Source organism: Chrysemys picta, chromosome 2 (genome assembly GCF_011386835.1).
Source record: "Chrysemys picta bellii isolate R12L10 chromosome 2, ASM1138683v2, whole genome shotgun sequence".
Taxonomy (NCBI): domain Eukaryota; kingdom Metazoa; phylum Chordata; order Testudines; family Emydidae; genus Chrysemys; species Chrysemys picta.
Genome location: NC_088792.1, coordinates 21,778,775 through 21,791,848, shown reverse-complemented (window position 1 = coordinate 21,791,848; position 13,074 = coordinate 21,778,775). Strand labels below are relative to the sequence as shown.

Below are 13,074 nucleotides of genomic sequence, written 5' to 3'. Positions count from 1 at the left end.
TTGTGAGAGATCATTCAAGGTGAAGTGGCCAGTTAACACCTTTGCAGTGATAGGACAAAAAAGGGGAGTTAGTGGGTTACAGATTGTTGTAATAAACCATAAATCCAGTGTCTTTATTAAGATCATGATTTTTAGTGTCTAGTAAATTTATGAATTCACGCTCCCAGGCTCATCTTTTGAAGGGTTTGTGCAGGTTTCCTTTGACAAGAATGACTGAGAGGTCAGATACAGAGTGATCGTTTTATGAAAAGTGTTCACCAACAAGTGGTAGGATGTTTTTGTCTTATTTTTCTGTGAGTTCATTTGAGAGCATAATGATTGTCTGGTTTCGCCCACATACTTGTCATTGGAGCATTTGATGCACTGGATAAGGTACACTACACGTTATGATAGGCATGTGTAGGACCCCTGGATATTGAAAGGTGTATTGGGGGGGGTGGTATTGATCATTGCAGTAGTGGAGATATGTCTGTTGGTTCTGCATTTGTTATGGCAGGGTCTGATGACACTGAGTTGGTGGGTCCTGGCCTGTTCTACTTTGTATTTAGCTGTGAGTACCCTTCTCAGACCTGAAGAAGGGCTCTGTGCAGCTTGAAAGCTTTAGTGGAACAACATAAGTTGGTCCATTAAAATATATTACCTCACCACCTTGTCTCTCTAATATCCTGGGACAAATATGGCTACAACAACATTGCAAACAAACAACATATCATATAAATACCAGACTTCACCCAGTCCACAAGAGATGAGCTGTTATGCAAAGAAAATTAGAGGGACCTTCAAACAGCTGGATGGATAGAAGAGTAGGTATTCTCTTTTGGAAGATAGTTTGAAAGCCTGATACTGAACTGATGGCTATCGCTTGCTCTCTATTAATAGTAAAATCTGAATTAAAAAGTTTAATAATATCTCAAATAGTAAACAGCTGGCAAAATTTTAAACTAGAAGGCAGCAAAACAAGCACCATGAAGCACAATACAATTGCACTAGGCAATTAGGTTAAAGTATTAACATAAATTATGCTGTGATATTTAAACTCAATATAACTGAGCAAGATAGGTCTTCAGTCAGTCCACCAAGGTTTATAATGGAAAACATCAAAAGATCTTTTCCTGACAGAGATGCACGTAAACAAATCATAGAGTTAATCAATACATCTCTTTCAACCCTAATCTTCTATGATTCAATTTTATTTAAAACTGGGGAGTAGTTACAAGACTTACTCCCCAAAGACTGCACCCTCTAGTGGCCTGTTTTACAACAGATAATAATACAATTATATTATTAAAAAGCTTTCACATTAAAATCATACACCATAATATAGCACAGAAACAAAATTCGGTTTTATTTATTCTGTAAAAAACGAACAGTTCTGAATATCAAACCCAATCTTACTCCATGATCTTCCAGGAATTAGGAAGGCTAGAAGCTTGGGGTTGCTGAACACTACCTCTTGCTGACTGATAAGTGGTATTAACTAAACTTTAAAGGAAACTCAGCTATCTTGCCTGATGATAACTGGCAAATGAGGTATACAGAGTGGAGGTATATGGGGAAGACAATAGTTTTTAAAGCAATGAACAATGTATAAAGATATATACTTTTTTCCTTCTTCAGTATTTTATGTTTCTATTTCCCCCCAAACTTGAAACCATTTTTTAGGAGTGTACAATCCTACATCACCTCAAAATAGGGGGTCCTTTGCAGCATTACAATCCTGCTCAGCATCTCAAGTCTTTGGCCTGTGAAAAACATTGTCAAGATCAGCTTTGTGGTTTCATGAAGTCCTTATTTTCCACGCAGGCTTATTTGAAAATAAAACTATAGTTTTAATCTGGATTCTCTGGCTTGCAAAGTCCTGCTTACTAGTTCGACTCTTTCTTTTAGTAAGCTGGCTTCTTCAGCGCTTTTGTGTGCTTGTACGTTCTTCAGGAAAAAGTGGGAAAGGAAAAGCTTCAAACCTTCACGCAACATTCCTAATTTTGGGTTGTCAGTTAACCTGAAAAAGACCGACACACAAATCAGAAATAATTCCGGTTTCCTACTTTCCAACTGAACAATGTTATAAATTCTCTTTTGCTATGATGTCAGGTTTTGAGAAAAATCAACCTGAAAATTTATCAAGAAAAGCTCAACTTTTTTTTGTTAAATTTAATATTAACAAGTGCAGAACTACACTGGTTTGGCAAACAGTTGAACATACTTCACATGCAATCTATTTCTCAAAAGGTAGTTTGTAATTTTAAAGTATTTTTTAAGAGACTTGACTTAGTCAAAAATGTTTGCCACACGTTGCTTACCTCCTGCATCTTTTAATGGATGGAATAAAATTTGAAAGACAGTACATGGCAATACAGACTTTCCACTTTATGTGTAGTTCTACAAATGTAAACATTATCTTTTACTACTTTAGTATTTTTGGCAGATCTAATTCCACAGAATATACACTATTATCTCTTCCATTATTAAATATTTATATGGCACCATTTCCATGGCTCTTTAGAAACAAACTAAGAAAGCAAGGTTCCTTCCTGGAATAGCTTACAAACTAAGGCCCTGACTGCAGTGCAAATACACAACATGTCAGGAGACCAGATTACCTGTGACCCTTATTCAGCACTGTTCCAATATGTAGAGTGGATGAGATCTTAAAAGCATTCCGACTGTAACCAAACTAATGTCATAGTCACTTATACACAGCCATCTATTGTGGGTATAGAATCAGGTCTAAATTTTAGCCACTTCAGTGCGATTAAGACATTTCATCTGATTACCTCTAAAAGGCGTTCAGTTAATAACCCTTACCCCTTTAATATGAAGAATAGAGATTTCTAGATAAGATGCTGCAATGCTAAAGAGAGTTAACTTCCCCCTGATTAATTCCATTATTTCCTTTCTGCAACAGGGAAATGTTGTAGCAAGAATAATTCTGCCATGTGACTGAATTCTAGTTCCATACATAGGGTAAAGATTTTTGGGGTGGCTGGTATGTCAGCTTTGTGCATTAACAGTTTTATTGTTCTTGCTTGATAGTGATAGTTGATGTATTGAGTATTTCAAAATTTGTATTAATGTTGTGTGTAAAATTCCATAATATATTTATACTGCAGTAGCACCTACAGACCACAATTAAAACCAGGGCATCATTGTGCCAGGTGCTGTATGAACATATCAGAAGAGATGGACTTTTCGCAAAAAAGCTTGCACTGTAAGAAGTGAAGCGTCAAGGGCTTGGGGTAAGCAATGGATAATTGAAATAAATACAATAAGCAAATCCCCTTTGTGTGTCCAATCACTGCTCACCACATGTTCTCTGGGAAGATCAATGATCACCTACCTTCCAAAAATGCTGGTAAGTTCTTCCAAGTCTGTTTTTATTAATAGTATATATAACACTTGCCGCAAGAAGTGGACTTTGGGTTTATCCAGTTCACTGAATTCAACTACCTAGTTAACAAGACAGCAAATGTTAGACTTAACACTGAAGACCTCTTAAAAATATTTTAAACTAATTAACATACTTAAGATGCTTTAATAGGTCTCATTTATTCAGTAACTTATTATTATGCTTGTTGTGATGCCATCCAGGACCAGAGATAAAAAATAAACCAATCATAAATTAAAAAAATATGCCTTGCATAATTTGAGAGTTTAGAGATGAAAAACTAAGAATAATCATGGTAGTTCAATCCAAAACACCTACTGACCTCACATAGATATTGAACAAGAGTGGCAACAGAACAGAATCTTGTGGAATCTGGCATGAGTGCGCATGCTGATTGCATGAGCAATCGTCCAATACTGCCTTCTAAAACCTTGCAGGAAGGAATGAAGCCACTGAAGAACAACCTGGTCACCTCTACCTGATATACTAAGGCAACCAGATACCCAGGAGATAAATACTTTGAAGGTACCTAAGACAGAGTGGACCCAAAGGTGAATCCAAAACACACTTAATGCACAACAATATTTTTAAACAATATATTTATTTACAGACATTACAATACTTATCACTGCAATATCTGAGTGCCCCCAAAGGCTGCTGGCAGATGCACTAAAAATCAGCATAGGCACCTGTGATGTTGCACTCCATGTGATTTTATGAAAATATGCTAATGAGCGTGAATATAATGTAACTGGAATAGGCTTGATGCAAAAGGTCTCTTGTAAGGTATCATTACAAAGCTTATAATCTACTGAGTGTGTTCATCCTATTTGTATGAATGTATCATTCTTGTATCTGAAACTAGAAATATGAAATATAACTCTGAGGTCCAATTGTTATTATGCAAAGTGTGGGCCATTAATGGCGGTTTAGAATCTTGATGGCTCCCATTAACCAGGACAATTGACTGTAGATGGCTCTGTTTACTTGCAAGCCTTCCTGTGAGTCAGGCCAGGCAGAATGAAGGTTTGGGGGCTCATAGGACATGTGACCATGTCACCTGGTACTGGAATCCATCTTAAGCCTGGTGCTTTTCCATTTAGAAGGAGAGGTGGGACCCAGAGAGACAAAAGATTCCTGCCTTGTGCCAAAAGTATATAAGGGGGCGGAATAGAACAAAGGGGGCTGCAGTCATGAGAAGTCCTCTAGCTACCACCTGAGCTGGAGCTAACAAGAACTGTACCAGGGGAAAGGATTGGGCCCAGACTAGAAAGGAGTCTAGTCTGTGAAAGAAGCTTATTGGAACATCTCTGAGGGTGAGATTTTATCTGTAATCAGTTTCTTAAAGTATTAGGCTTAGACTTGTGTGGTTTTTTTTGCTTGGTAACTTACTTTGTTCTGTCTGTTATTACTTGCCCAGGTCCTGGCCACCGTCCGGGGGGCTCTGCATTTTTATTTAATTTTAAATGAAGCTTCTTAAACATTTTAAAAACCTTATTTACTTTACATACAACAATAGTTTAGTTATATATTATAGACTTCTACAAAGAGACCTTCTAAAAACGTTAAAATGTATTACTGGCATGCGAAACCTTAAATTAGAGTGAATAAATGAAGACTCGGCACAGCACTTCTGAAAGGTTGCCAACCCCTGGGCTATACCATACCCAGACTTCAGACTGAATGAATTAGGATCTTAGGGCTCATCTACACAAAAGTTGGACTTCTTTATCTATATTGATACAGTTAAAGTGGTACAACTCCCTTAGTGTGGATGCCGTTATACCAGTATAAAAGCTGCTTTTTTCAACAGAGCTTGTTCCCGTAAGGGAAGTGGAATAAGGGCTTGTCTACACTGGCACTTTACACCGCTGCAACTTTCTCGCTCAGGGGTGTGAAAAAGCACCTGAGTGCTTCAATGTGCCAGTATAGACAGTGCACCAGTGCTGATAGTTATTCCCCTCGTGGAGGTGGGTTTTTTTTAAGCACTGGGAGAGCTCTCTCCCAGCGCTATGCCGCGACTACTAACATTGCTAGTGAAGATGTGCACTATGTTATACCAGTTTAAGGCAACTTTATACCAGTAAAACTGCAACCATGCTAGGGGTTGTACTGGTATAGCTTTCAGAAAAATTATCACTCCCCTGCCCCCAGCTGACAGTCACACCACTACAAAAGCTGTGTGTAGGCCAGGCTGATGAAATCAGTGGAACCCAGGTTTCACCCACAGCCTTCCTCAAAACACGAAGGTTTGAGATAAGGAAGTAATAATCAAGGTCATTAGTATCAGGTGATGGTTTTTTGAGCAAGCTCTTAACCACTGTTTAAATGGCTTGGCATCTTGCCCTCCCAAAAGGAAAGCAATAACAATCCTTATCAGTAATGGCCCCAAACTTCACTGCTGGCTTTCAGCAGCTATAAAGAGCATGTGTGTGTCTGGTAGGGATTAACCAGCAACTCCACCAGGACATTCAATACATGAAAAAGGGTGAAATTCCACCAGTAAAGACAGGATGAGGTTGGGGGGAAATAGTGTATTTCCTTAAACTCAAATTCTCTTTTAAAAAAGGAACAATTAATAATTTACTGTTGTCTGCAATAGCCCAAATTCTGACAAAGAGTCCTGTGGGTATTCAGCCACGAAAGCTTATGCTCCAGTACGTCTGTTAGTCTATAAGGTGCCACAGGACTCTTTGTCGCTTTTTACAGATCCAGACTAACACGGCTATCCCTCTGATACTTGAGCCCAAATTCGGTTTCTCTTCTGGATAGCCATCTTAAGTACTTCTGTGACTTCCATTACCAGGGTATCTGAGCGCCTCAGTCTTTTTTAATTAACTTAACCTTACAACACCTCTGTGAGGCAGGGAAGTGATACTATCCACATTGTACAGATGGGAACTATAGGATAGAGAGATTAAGTGACTTATCCAGGGTTACACAGGAAATCTGTGGCAGGTCAGGGAATTTCACCTGGGTGTTGCAAGTCCCAGACTAGCACCCTAACCATTGGGCCACAGTTCTTTTAAAAATAAATAAATAAAAAGTAAATTAATCTAATCTGTTTGGCCATTAGAACCACTTGTATGAAACTAAATCAGATCCCTACATTTGGGGCAGTTTTAGAAAACAGGCAAGTAAAGTTCACCTTAGCTAGGAAGTTTGGAATAATTTGTTTCAAAACTAAATAACCAGCTGTAATACAGATTAGATAACAAGGAACACACACACACATTTACCATAAAACTAACACATGAGGTGGAAGTGCACAAATATTTTAATAGAGACTATGCTGACCTTGAAGACTGATAGGGAGAGTGATTTTGTCTTTAGCAAGTGGGCCAACAGAGAAACCAGGTTGGAGAAAGTAGTGGTTGACAGGTTTCCCAAATCTCGGATTTTGTCCCATATACTGAACTGGAATGTCATCTAGGTGTCAGAACAAAAACAAATACAAAATAAAAATTGAAGTCCAAGTCAAATAATTAATATGTAATATCACAACAGGCTCTCAAAGCCATCTTGGCACCTTTTCCATTCAGCTACTAAGTACAAAACACATTATTACGCTTATTTAATAAGGTTGTTTGATCATTTGCAAAGCACTGGAAGCCAAAATGAAAGAGATGTTACTTACCTTGTATAGTAACTGGAGTACTTTGAGATGTGTATCCTTCTGGGTCCTCTACTGGGGGTGCACACTTGCCTTCCATTGGAGATTTTCGGCAGCAGCGCCCTCTCAGTTTGCACATGCATGCTATGCATTCTCATGCTTCACACCAAGGATATACAGGGCTGCATGGGCAAACTGCCCTCAATTCCTTCTGCACCTCAAAGCCCCAAGAAGATCAGATGGAGGGTGGGTTGTGGAGCACTGACAGGGCCAAACATCTTGAACTCCAGGTATTGTACAAGGAAGTAACCTCTCATTCTTCTTTGAGTAGTGTCCCTACGGGTGCTCTTTGTGAGGTGACTCATTAGTAGTACCCCTAAAGGAGGTGGGGGCTTCAAAACTCAGTCTAAGGCTGTGTGCAGGACTGCAGAGCCAAAGGGAGCACCTGCTCAGGAAGGCTTAGTGTCTGGAGAAAGTGTGAATCAAAGCCCATGTATTAGCCTTGCTTTTTTCCATTAACAGACATCCTTTAACAGGGCCAGGCACAGTACGATCTCATGGAAGGGGCAGGGTACATTAGTCACATAACAGGAGAGTATGCAACCAGAAACCCACTTAGAAAGCCTTTGGATAGTCACTGGAACCTCTTTAGTTCTGTCCACCATGAAAACAACCAATCTCAGGGAGGTCACAGAGGTCTAGTCCTGTCCTGATAATAATCCAACGCTCTCCTGATAGCTAAGTTATGAAGGACAGCTTCCTGTTTTGACTGATGAGGCTTGGGGTAGAATACCAGGAGATAAATAATAGATTGATATGAAAATCTGAAGTAACCTTGGATAAAAAAGGTGGAGGTGGTTGAAGAGAAAATTTTTATCTTTGAAAAAGACAGCATAAGGAGAGTCAGCCAGTATAGCTCCCAGTTCTGCAACCCTTCAGGCAGAGGTAATAGTCACTAGGAATGCAGTTTTCATGGAGAGGCTCATAAGTGAGCAAGTTAACAGTTAAAAGGGTGGCTTCTTCAAAGCTCTGAGAACTAAATTGAAAGTCCCAAGTGGGAATAGGGTGTCTAACATTAGGGAAGAGGTTTTACAGACCCTTTATATATCTCAACGTTACAAGGGGAGCAAATACTTATAAACCTTTTACTGGAGAATGGAATGCTGTGATGGCAGCTTGGTGAACTTTAACGGAACTGTGCTTTCTTCAAAGTAAGTAAGTATTCTAACACCTCGGAGATGGGAAGAGTCAATAGGAGACAAACTATGGTGAGTATGCTAGTGGTAAAACCTTTTCCATTTCTGAAGACAAGTCTTTCTGGTAGAATCTTTTCTACCGTTCAGCAGAACCTCCTGAACGGCTGTGGAGCAAGATTTTGCTAGCATGAGAACCATCAGGTGCTAGGCCTTGAGCTGCAATGTATTCAGATTGGACTAAGGACATTCCCGGAGTCCTGTGTGAGAAGACTGGGTGTCAGTGGAAGATTAATGGCCAGTCAAAAGGAAAGATTTGCCAGGTTAGTGCAATCAAGATGACCGTGGCTTTGTCCTACTTGACTTTGTTTAGGACCCTGTGGATCAGCGAGCGTGGGGGAAATATGTATAGGAGATTCTTCGCCCAGGAGATGAGAAAAGCATTCCACCAGAGAAGTGGCAACCCAAGCCTACCATTGAACAGATATGTGTGCATTTCCAATCAGCCTTGGTGACAAAAAGATCTGTTTTTGGATATCCCCAGGTTAAAAATTGTTTGAGTACAGATTTGTTTAATTCTCAGTCATGATTTTGAGCGAAGCGCCCGCTGAAGCTGTTGGCTATGGTGTTTTGGAGACTGGGTAGGTAGACTGCTGAAATCAGGATACCATGGGCTATGCACCAGTCATGGCCTCTGCAGAGAGGGAAAGGGCTCTCGCTACCTCTTGCCAATTTATATAATACATACTGGCCTTATTTTCTGTTGTTATGTGAAATGATTGTCCTTGAATCACGCATAGGAAGTGCAGACAGGCATGTCTGACAGCTCTGTGTTCCAGAACATTGATGTGTAAGGTGGACTCTTGGATAGACCATCTGCCCTGGAAATTTTGGTCCTGAAGATGAGCTCCCCATCTGAGGAGGGACATGTCAGAAACTAAAATGTCAGTGGGTGGAGGGTGGTTGAAGGGGACCCTTGAGAATATGCTTTGTCTGGATTCTTTCACCATTCGAGGGAAACTAGAATATGACAGGGGATAAAAAGCAGTTTGTTTAGAATGTCCCTGTCGGGTGTATAAACTGACCTGAACCAGGCTTGGAAGCAATGCAGGTGCAGCTGAGCATGAAGCATGAGAAAGGGTACACTCTGCCATGTGCCCAAGAAGTTGCAGGCATGATCTGGCAGTGACTTGAGGACTGATCTGAACTTGCCCAATCAGATGTGACAGAGCAAGAAACCTCTGGCAGATAACCTCTGGCTGTGGTGGCATCTAGAATGGCCCCTAAAAACTCTATCCTTTTTGCAGGTAGGACAACACAAATGTGAGCGGGAGACTGAGACTGACCACTCCTAATTAGACACTGGTGTAAGAATGTCCCTTGAGGAGCCAGTTGTGGAGGTAAAGGAAAACAATTAACTTCCCCTGATGAAGTTATGCAACTGCCACAACTTATGTGAACACTCTAGGAACAGTGGCTAACTCAAAGGGAAGGACCCAATAATTGGTAATGGTCCTGCCCCACCAAGAAGAATAGAAATTTCTTGTGAGAAGGGTGTACTGTGATATGAAAATGCACATCCTGAAGGTCAAGGGTTGTAAAGTAGTAGATCTAGAGGAAGAACAATGTCACTATCTTGAATTTCTGTACCTTGACAAAGGTATTCAGCATCCATAGATGTAGAATTGGTCTCCATCCACCCTTATTTTTTGAGAACCAAAAAGTATTTGGAATAAAGCTCTCTTGTGTTAAGTGGGAACCAGATCCACTGCTCCGAAATGGAATACCTCGTTTCAGAACAGATTAATCAGATGGAGTAGAACTGAATGGAGTACATCAAAATTATAACCTCCAAGGCACATCTGTTGGAGATAATCTGCATGCATGAGGTGTGAATATGGGAGAGAAGATCACCAAAAGGTAGAAAATTGAGTGAAGTAAGATGGTGCAGCAGCAGGTCTGGATCAGAGGAATGTTCATGGCTCTCAACTGAGGAGTCAAAAGGAACGTTTGGCCATCGTCAGCTGCTGATCAAAGTTGCTGTAGTAGTTGAAAATTTTCCTTTTTGAAATGTGGGTTTTTTCCTAGGTGGCTCTGGTGGTCTGTGGAAAATGGAGAACTGGGAAGGGCATGATCTCTGTGCCATCTGAGATTGACTAAACCTCTTTTTATTCGCAGGCGTATATATGCCCCACGAATGAAGGATCACTCTGGAGTCCTTCAAAGCATGCAGCAAATCATACATAGTGTCACTGAATAACTTTAGACCAGCAAAAGCGAGGTCCTCTGCTGTGTTCTGGACTTCAGTCCTCAGATTTCCCTGTGAAGCCATGATGCCCTGTGTCATGGATCCACAGGATCTGTGCTATGTCCAAGCTTTTAAATAGTCCTGTAGAGGAACTCCTTCACTGTGCCAGATGCCCAAGAGGTCCCATTCTTCCTTACAGGTAGACCACCCAGCCTCAATGCATCCAAGACAGCCTCTGGGATCCAGCACACCTGCTTCACACTGTAAGCTCTGCCCAGCAAGTCCACCTGAGATAAATTCCTACGTCTAAGACTTTTACACTCTTCAGGGACCTATGCACCTCAGCAAGTATTTGCAGTGACACCAGGGAGCCTTTTCAAAACAGAGAGGGATTTATTAGCTAATTGAACAGAGACTATAGAGAAGATCTTATATTAGCATAGAGCAGTGGTTCTCAATTAGTGGCCCAATTAGCACACAGCTGCAGCCTAGTTGTGTGCTTTAAAAAAAAAAATTCAAAATGTGCAGCTCTGGTCTGGCAGGGGGTGGGGCTGGGGCTGGCTAAGGGAAAGACAGCGTGTGACAGCCCTGCTGGAGTGCTTCTGCCAGCAAGGGGCTGGTGAGTGCCACAGGGGGGCAAGGTGCGGGAGAGAGGGTCTCTGGGGAAGTTTGGGGGGCTCTATGCAGTGAGGAGCACTGGGCAGCATAGGCACAGGATTAGGGGTTTGCCTGGATGCTGCAGCACCCCCATATTTTATGTGGGGCTCTGCTCCTGGCCCCATGCCTGGGGGCCCGGCTGCCTGGCCCTGCACTCACGGCTCCGCTCCTGGCCCTGCTCTGTGAAGGGGTCTGGGCATAGGGGACTGTGGGAGGGGTTTTTTTTTGGGGGGGAGGGGGCGGTGCTGGAGTTCTCAACCTCTGGTCCACATAACACATTGTGGGCCACATAAATAGGTTGAGAACCACTGGCATAGAGAAACAAAGATTAATACATACTTCATTTTGGCCAAGCCAGTGTTCCACCCAGCCAAGCTGCCATGGAATCATTTTCTGCCTCTGGCTCTCCATTTCTGTCATCAGACCCAGGTGAGAGCTGCTGATTCACTACCATAAGCCAACTTTTATTCTAGTATCCTGACACCTTTCGGTCCATTGATCTTGAGCTGGGGCCTTTGCTCTGCTTCCCTGCTGAGAGGTGGGGGGGAAATCTCCTTCCTCTTGATTATTGGTTGCTAGGTGTGAATGTCCTGGCTCCTGGGGTTCCCACTGTCTTTCAGAATTCTCCATTGATATGAGTCAATTTCAGCCAGTCCTTTTAACAACCCATGCATGCCACCCCAGACAGTTACAGAACACAACACCTAATGTCTCTTGCTCTGCCCCAAGAGTAGATTTAACTCTTCTGCAACCACTAGGTAACAATGCAAAGTATAGCGGGAAACTGAGGCACAGCAAATCATAATCTTAATAGTATTACAAAAATGCATCACTTTGTCACATCCTGTACATGACTACAGTTGTAGCAATGGAATGAGCTGCCCTATCAGCTGAATCCTGAGAAGTTTGCTGGGTTGTTCTAGCCAAGAACTGCCCTTCTGCAATGATGGCTTGTAATGGTTCTTTGTGCTTTTGCGGTAGATGTTCAATGAAAGAGCTAAACTTCATATAATTAATGTGACTGTATTTTTTCAGAATCTCCTGACAGTTAGCAGTTGGGAATTGTAGGGTAACAGAAGAGTAACTCTTCATCCCCAAAAGCTCCAAGTGCTCGTGGTCCTTGTCAAGGGATGTAGGCTTCGAATGATGTTATCTATGATGCTCATTTACTCTAGTCATGGATGCAAAATTTGGTGTGGGGTGGGAAAATAAAAACCTCAGAGCCCCTAGTTGGGACATAACACTTTTTATCTGGTCTTTTTGCTGGGGGGTGGGGAGGAGGGCAGTAGTAGGAGTCTGCCAAAAGAACTTGGCAGACTCTAATAGTCCTTCATTTATAGGAAGGGCAGCCCATGCTGATGATGGTGTGTGCACGATGTCAAGCAATTGGTGCTGTCTCTCCTGCACTTCTTCTAATTGGGTCTGAAGGGTGTCTGTCACCCTCTTCATCAGATCCTGAAACTTTGAAATCATCAATGTGAGATGGTGGGGAGGGATGACAGCTTCATCTGGAGAGGAAGAAGAAATATTAGACTGTGGCTTAGCCTCCTCATCTGCTATCCTTTCCTGGTCCTTGAATGTATCCTCCTGCCTTAAAGATTGCTGTGGAGGAATAGAAGGAGTTGGTCAATGTTGTCAAAGGATGATCTACATGAGCACTGAGCACTTCAGAAAACTCTTGCTGGTAAGCCGCCAAGGATCCCAGTATGTCCACTGGGAGGATCATACAGGAATGGAGGGGGCATGCAGGGTTGATTATAACGAGTGGGATGTTTGGCAGGCTTTGATGGTAGAAGTTTGGGAATGTCCCTCAACAGTGCAGGTTCCAGATAGTCAACATAGGCAGATGGTCAGCAGAGCCCTGCACATAAATCTGGGAGCCTGAAGAACTCTCCTCTTCATTGCCTGGTGGAGGGGCAAATGGTGATTGAGTTTCAGGAGTTTAAGCTTAACAAAGAGATGGTTAAGGGATGACTTG

At 41.8% G+C, this 13,074-nt stretch overlaps 1 protein-coding gene across 1 annotated transcript in view; it reads right to left on the bottom strand.

The window, feature by feature from the left end:
• Window positions 1-1,321: 1,321 nt before the first annotated feature.
• NOM1 (nucleolar protein with MIF4G domain 1) overlaps window positions 1,322-13,074 on the bottom strand; it is a 31,778-nt gene continuing 20,025 nt past the window's right edge. The window contains exons 9-11 of the mRNA XM_008162985.4: window positions 6,683-6,814; window positions 3,338-3,447; window positions 1,322-1,999 (exon numbers count right to left, since the gene is read on the bottom strand). Of these exons, the coding sequence (XP_008161207.2) occupies window positions 1,822-1,999; window positions 3,338-3,447; window positions 6,683-6,814 (420 nt within the window). The 3' untranslated portion in view covers window positions 1,322-1,821. The remainder of the gene's footprint in view (window positions 2,000-3,337; window positions 3,448-6,682; window positions 6,815-13,074) is intronic.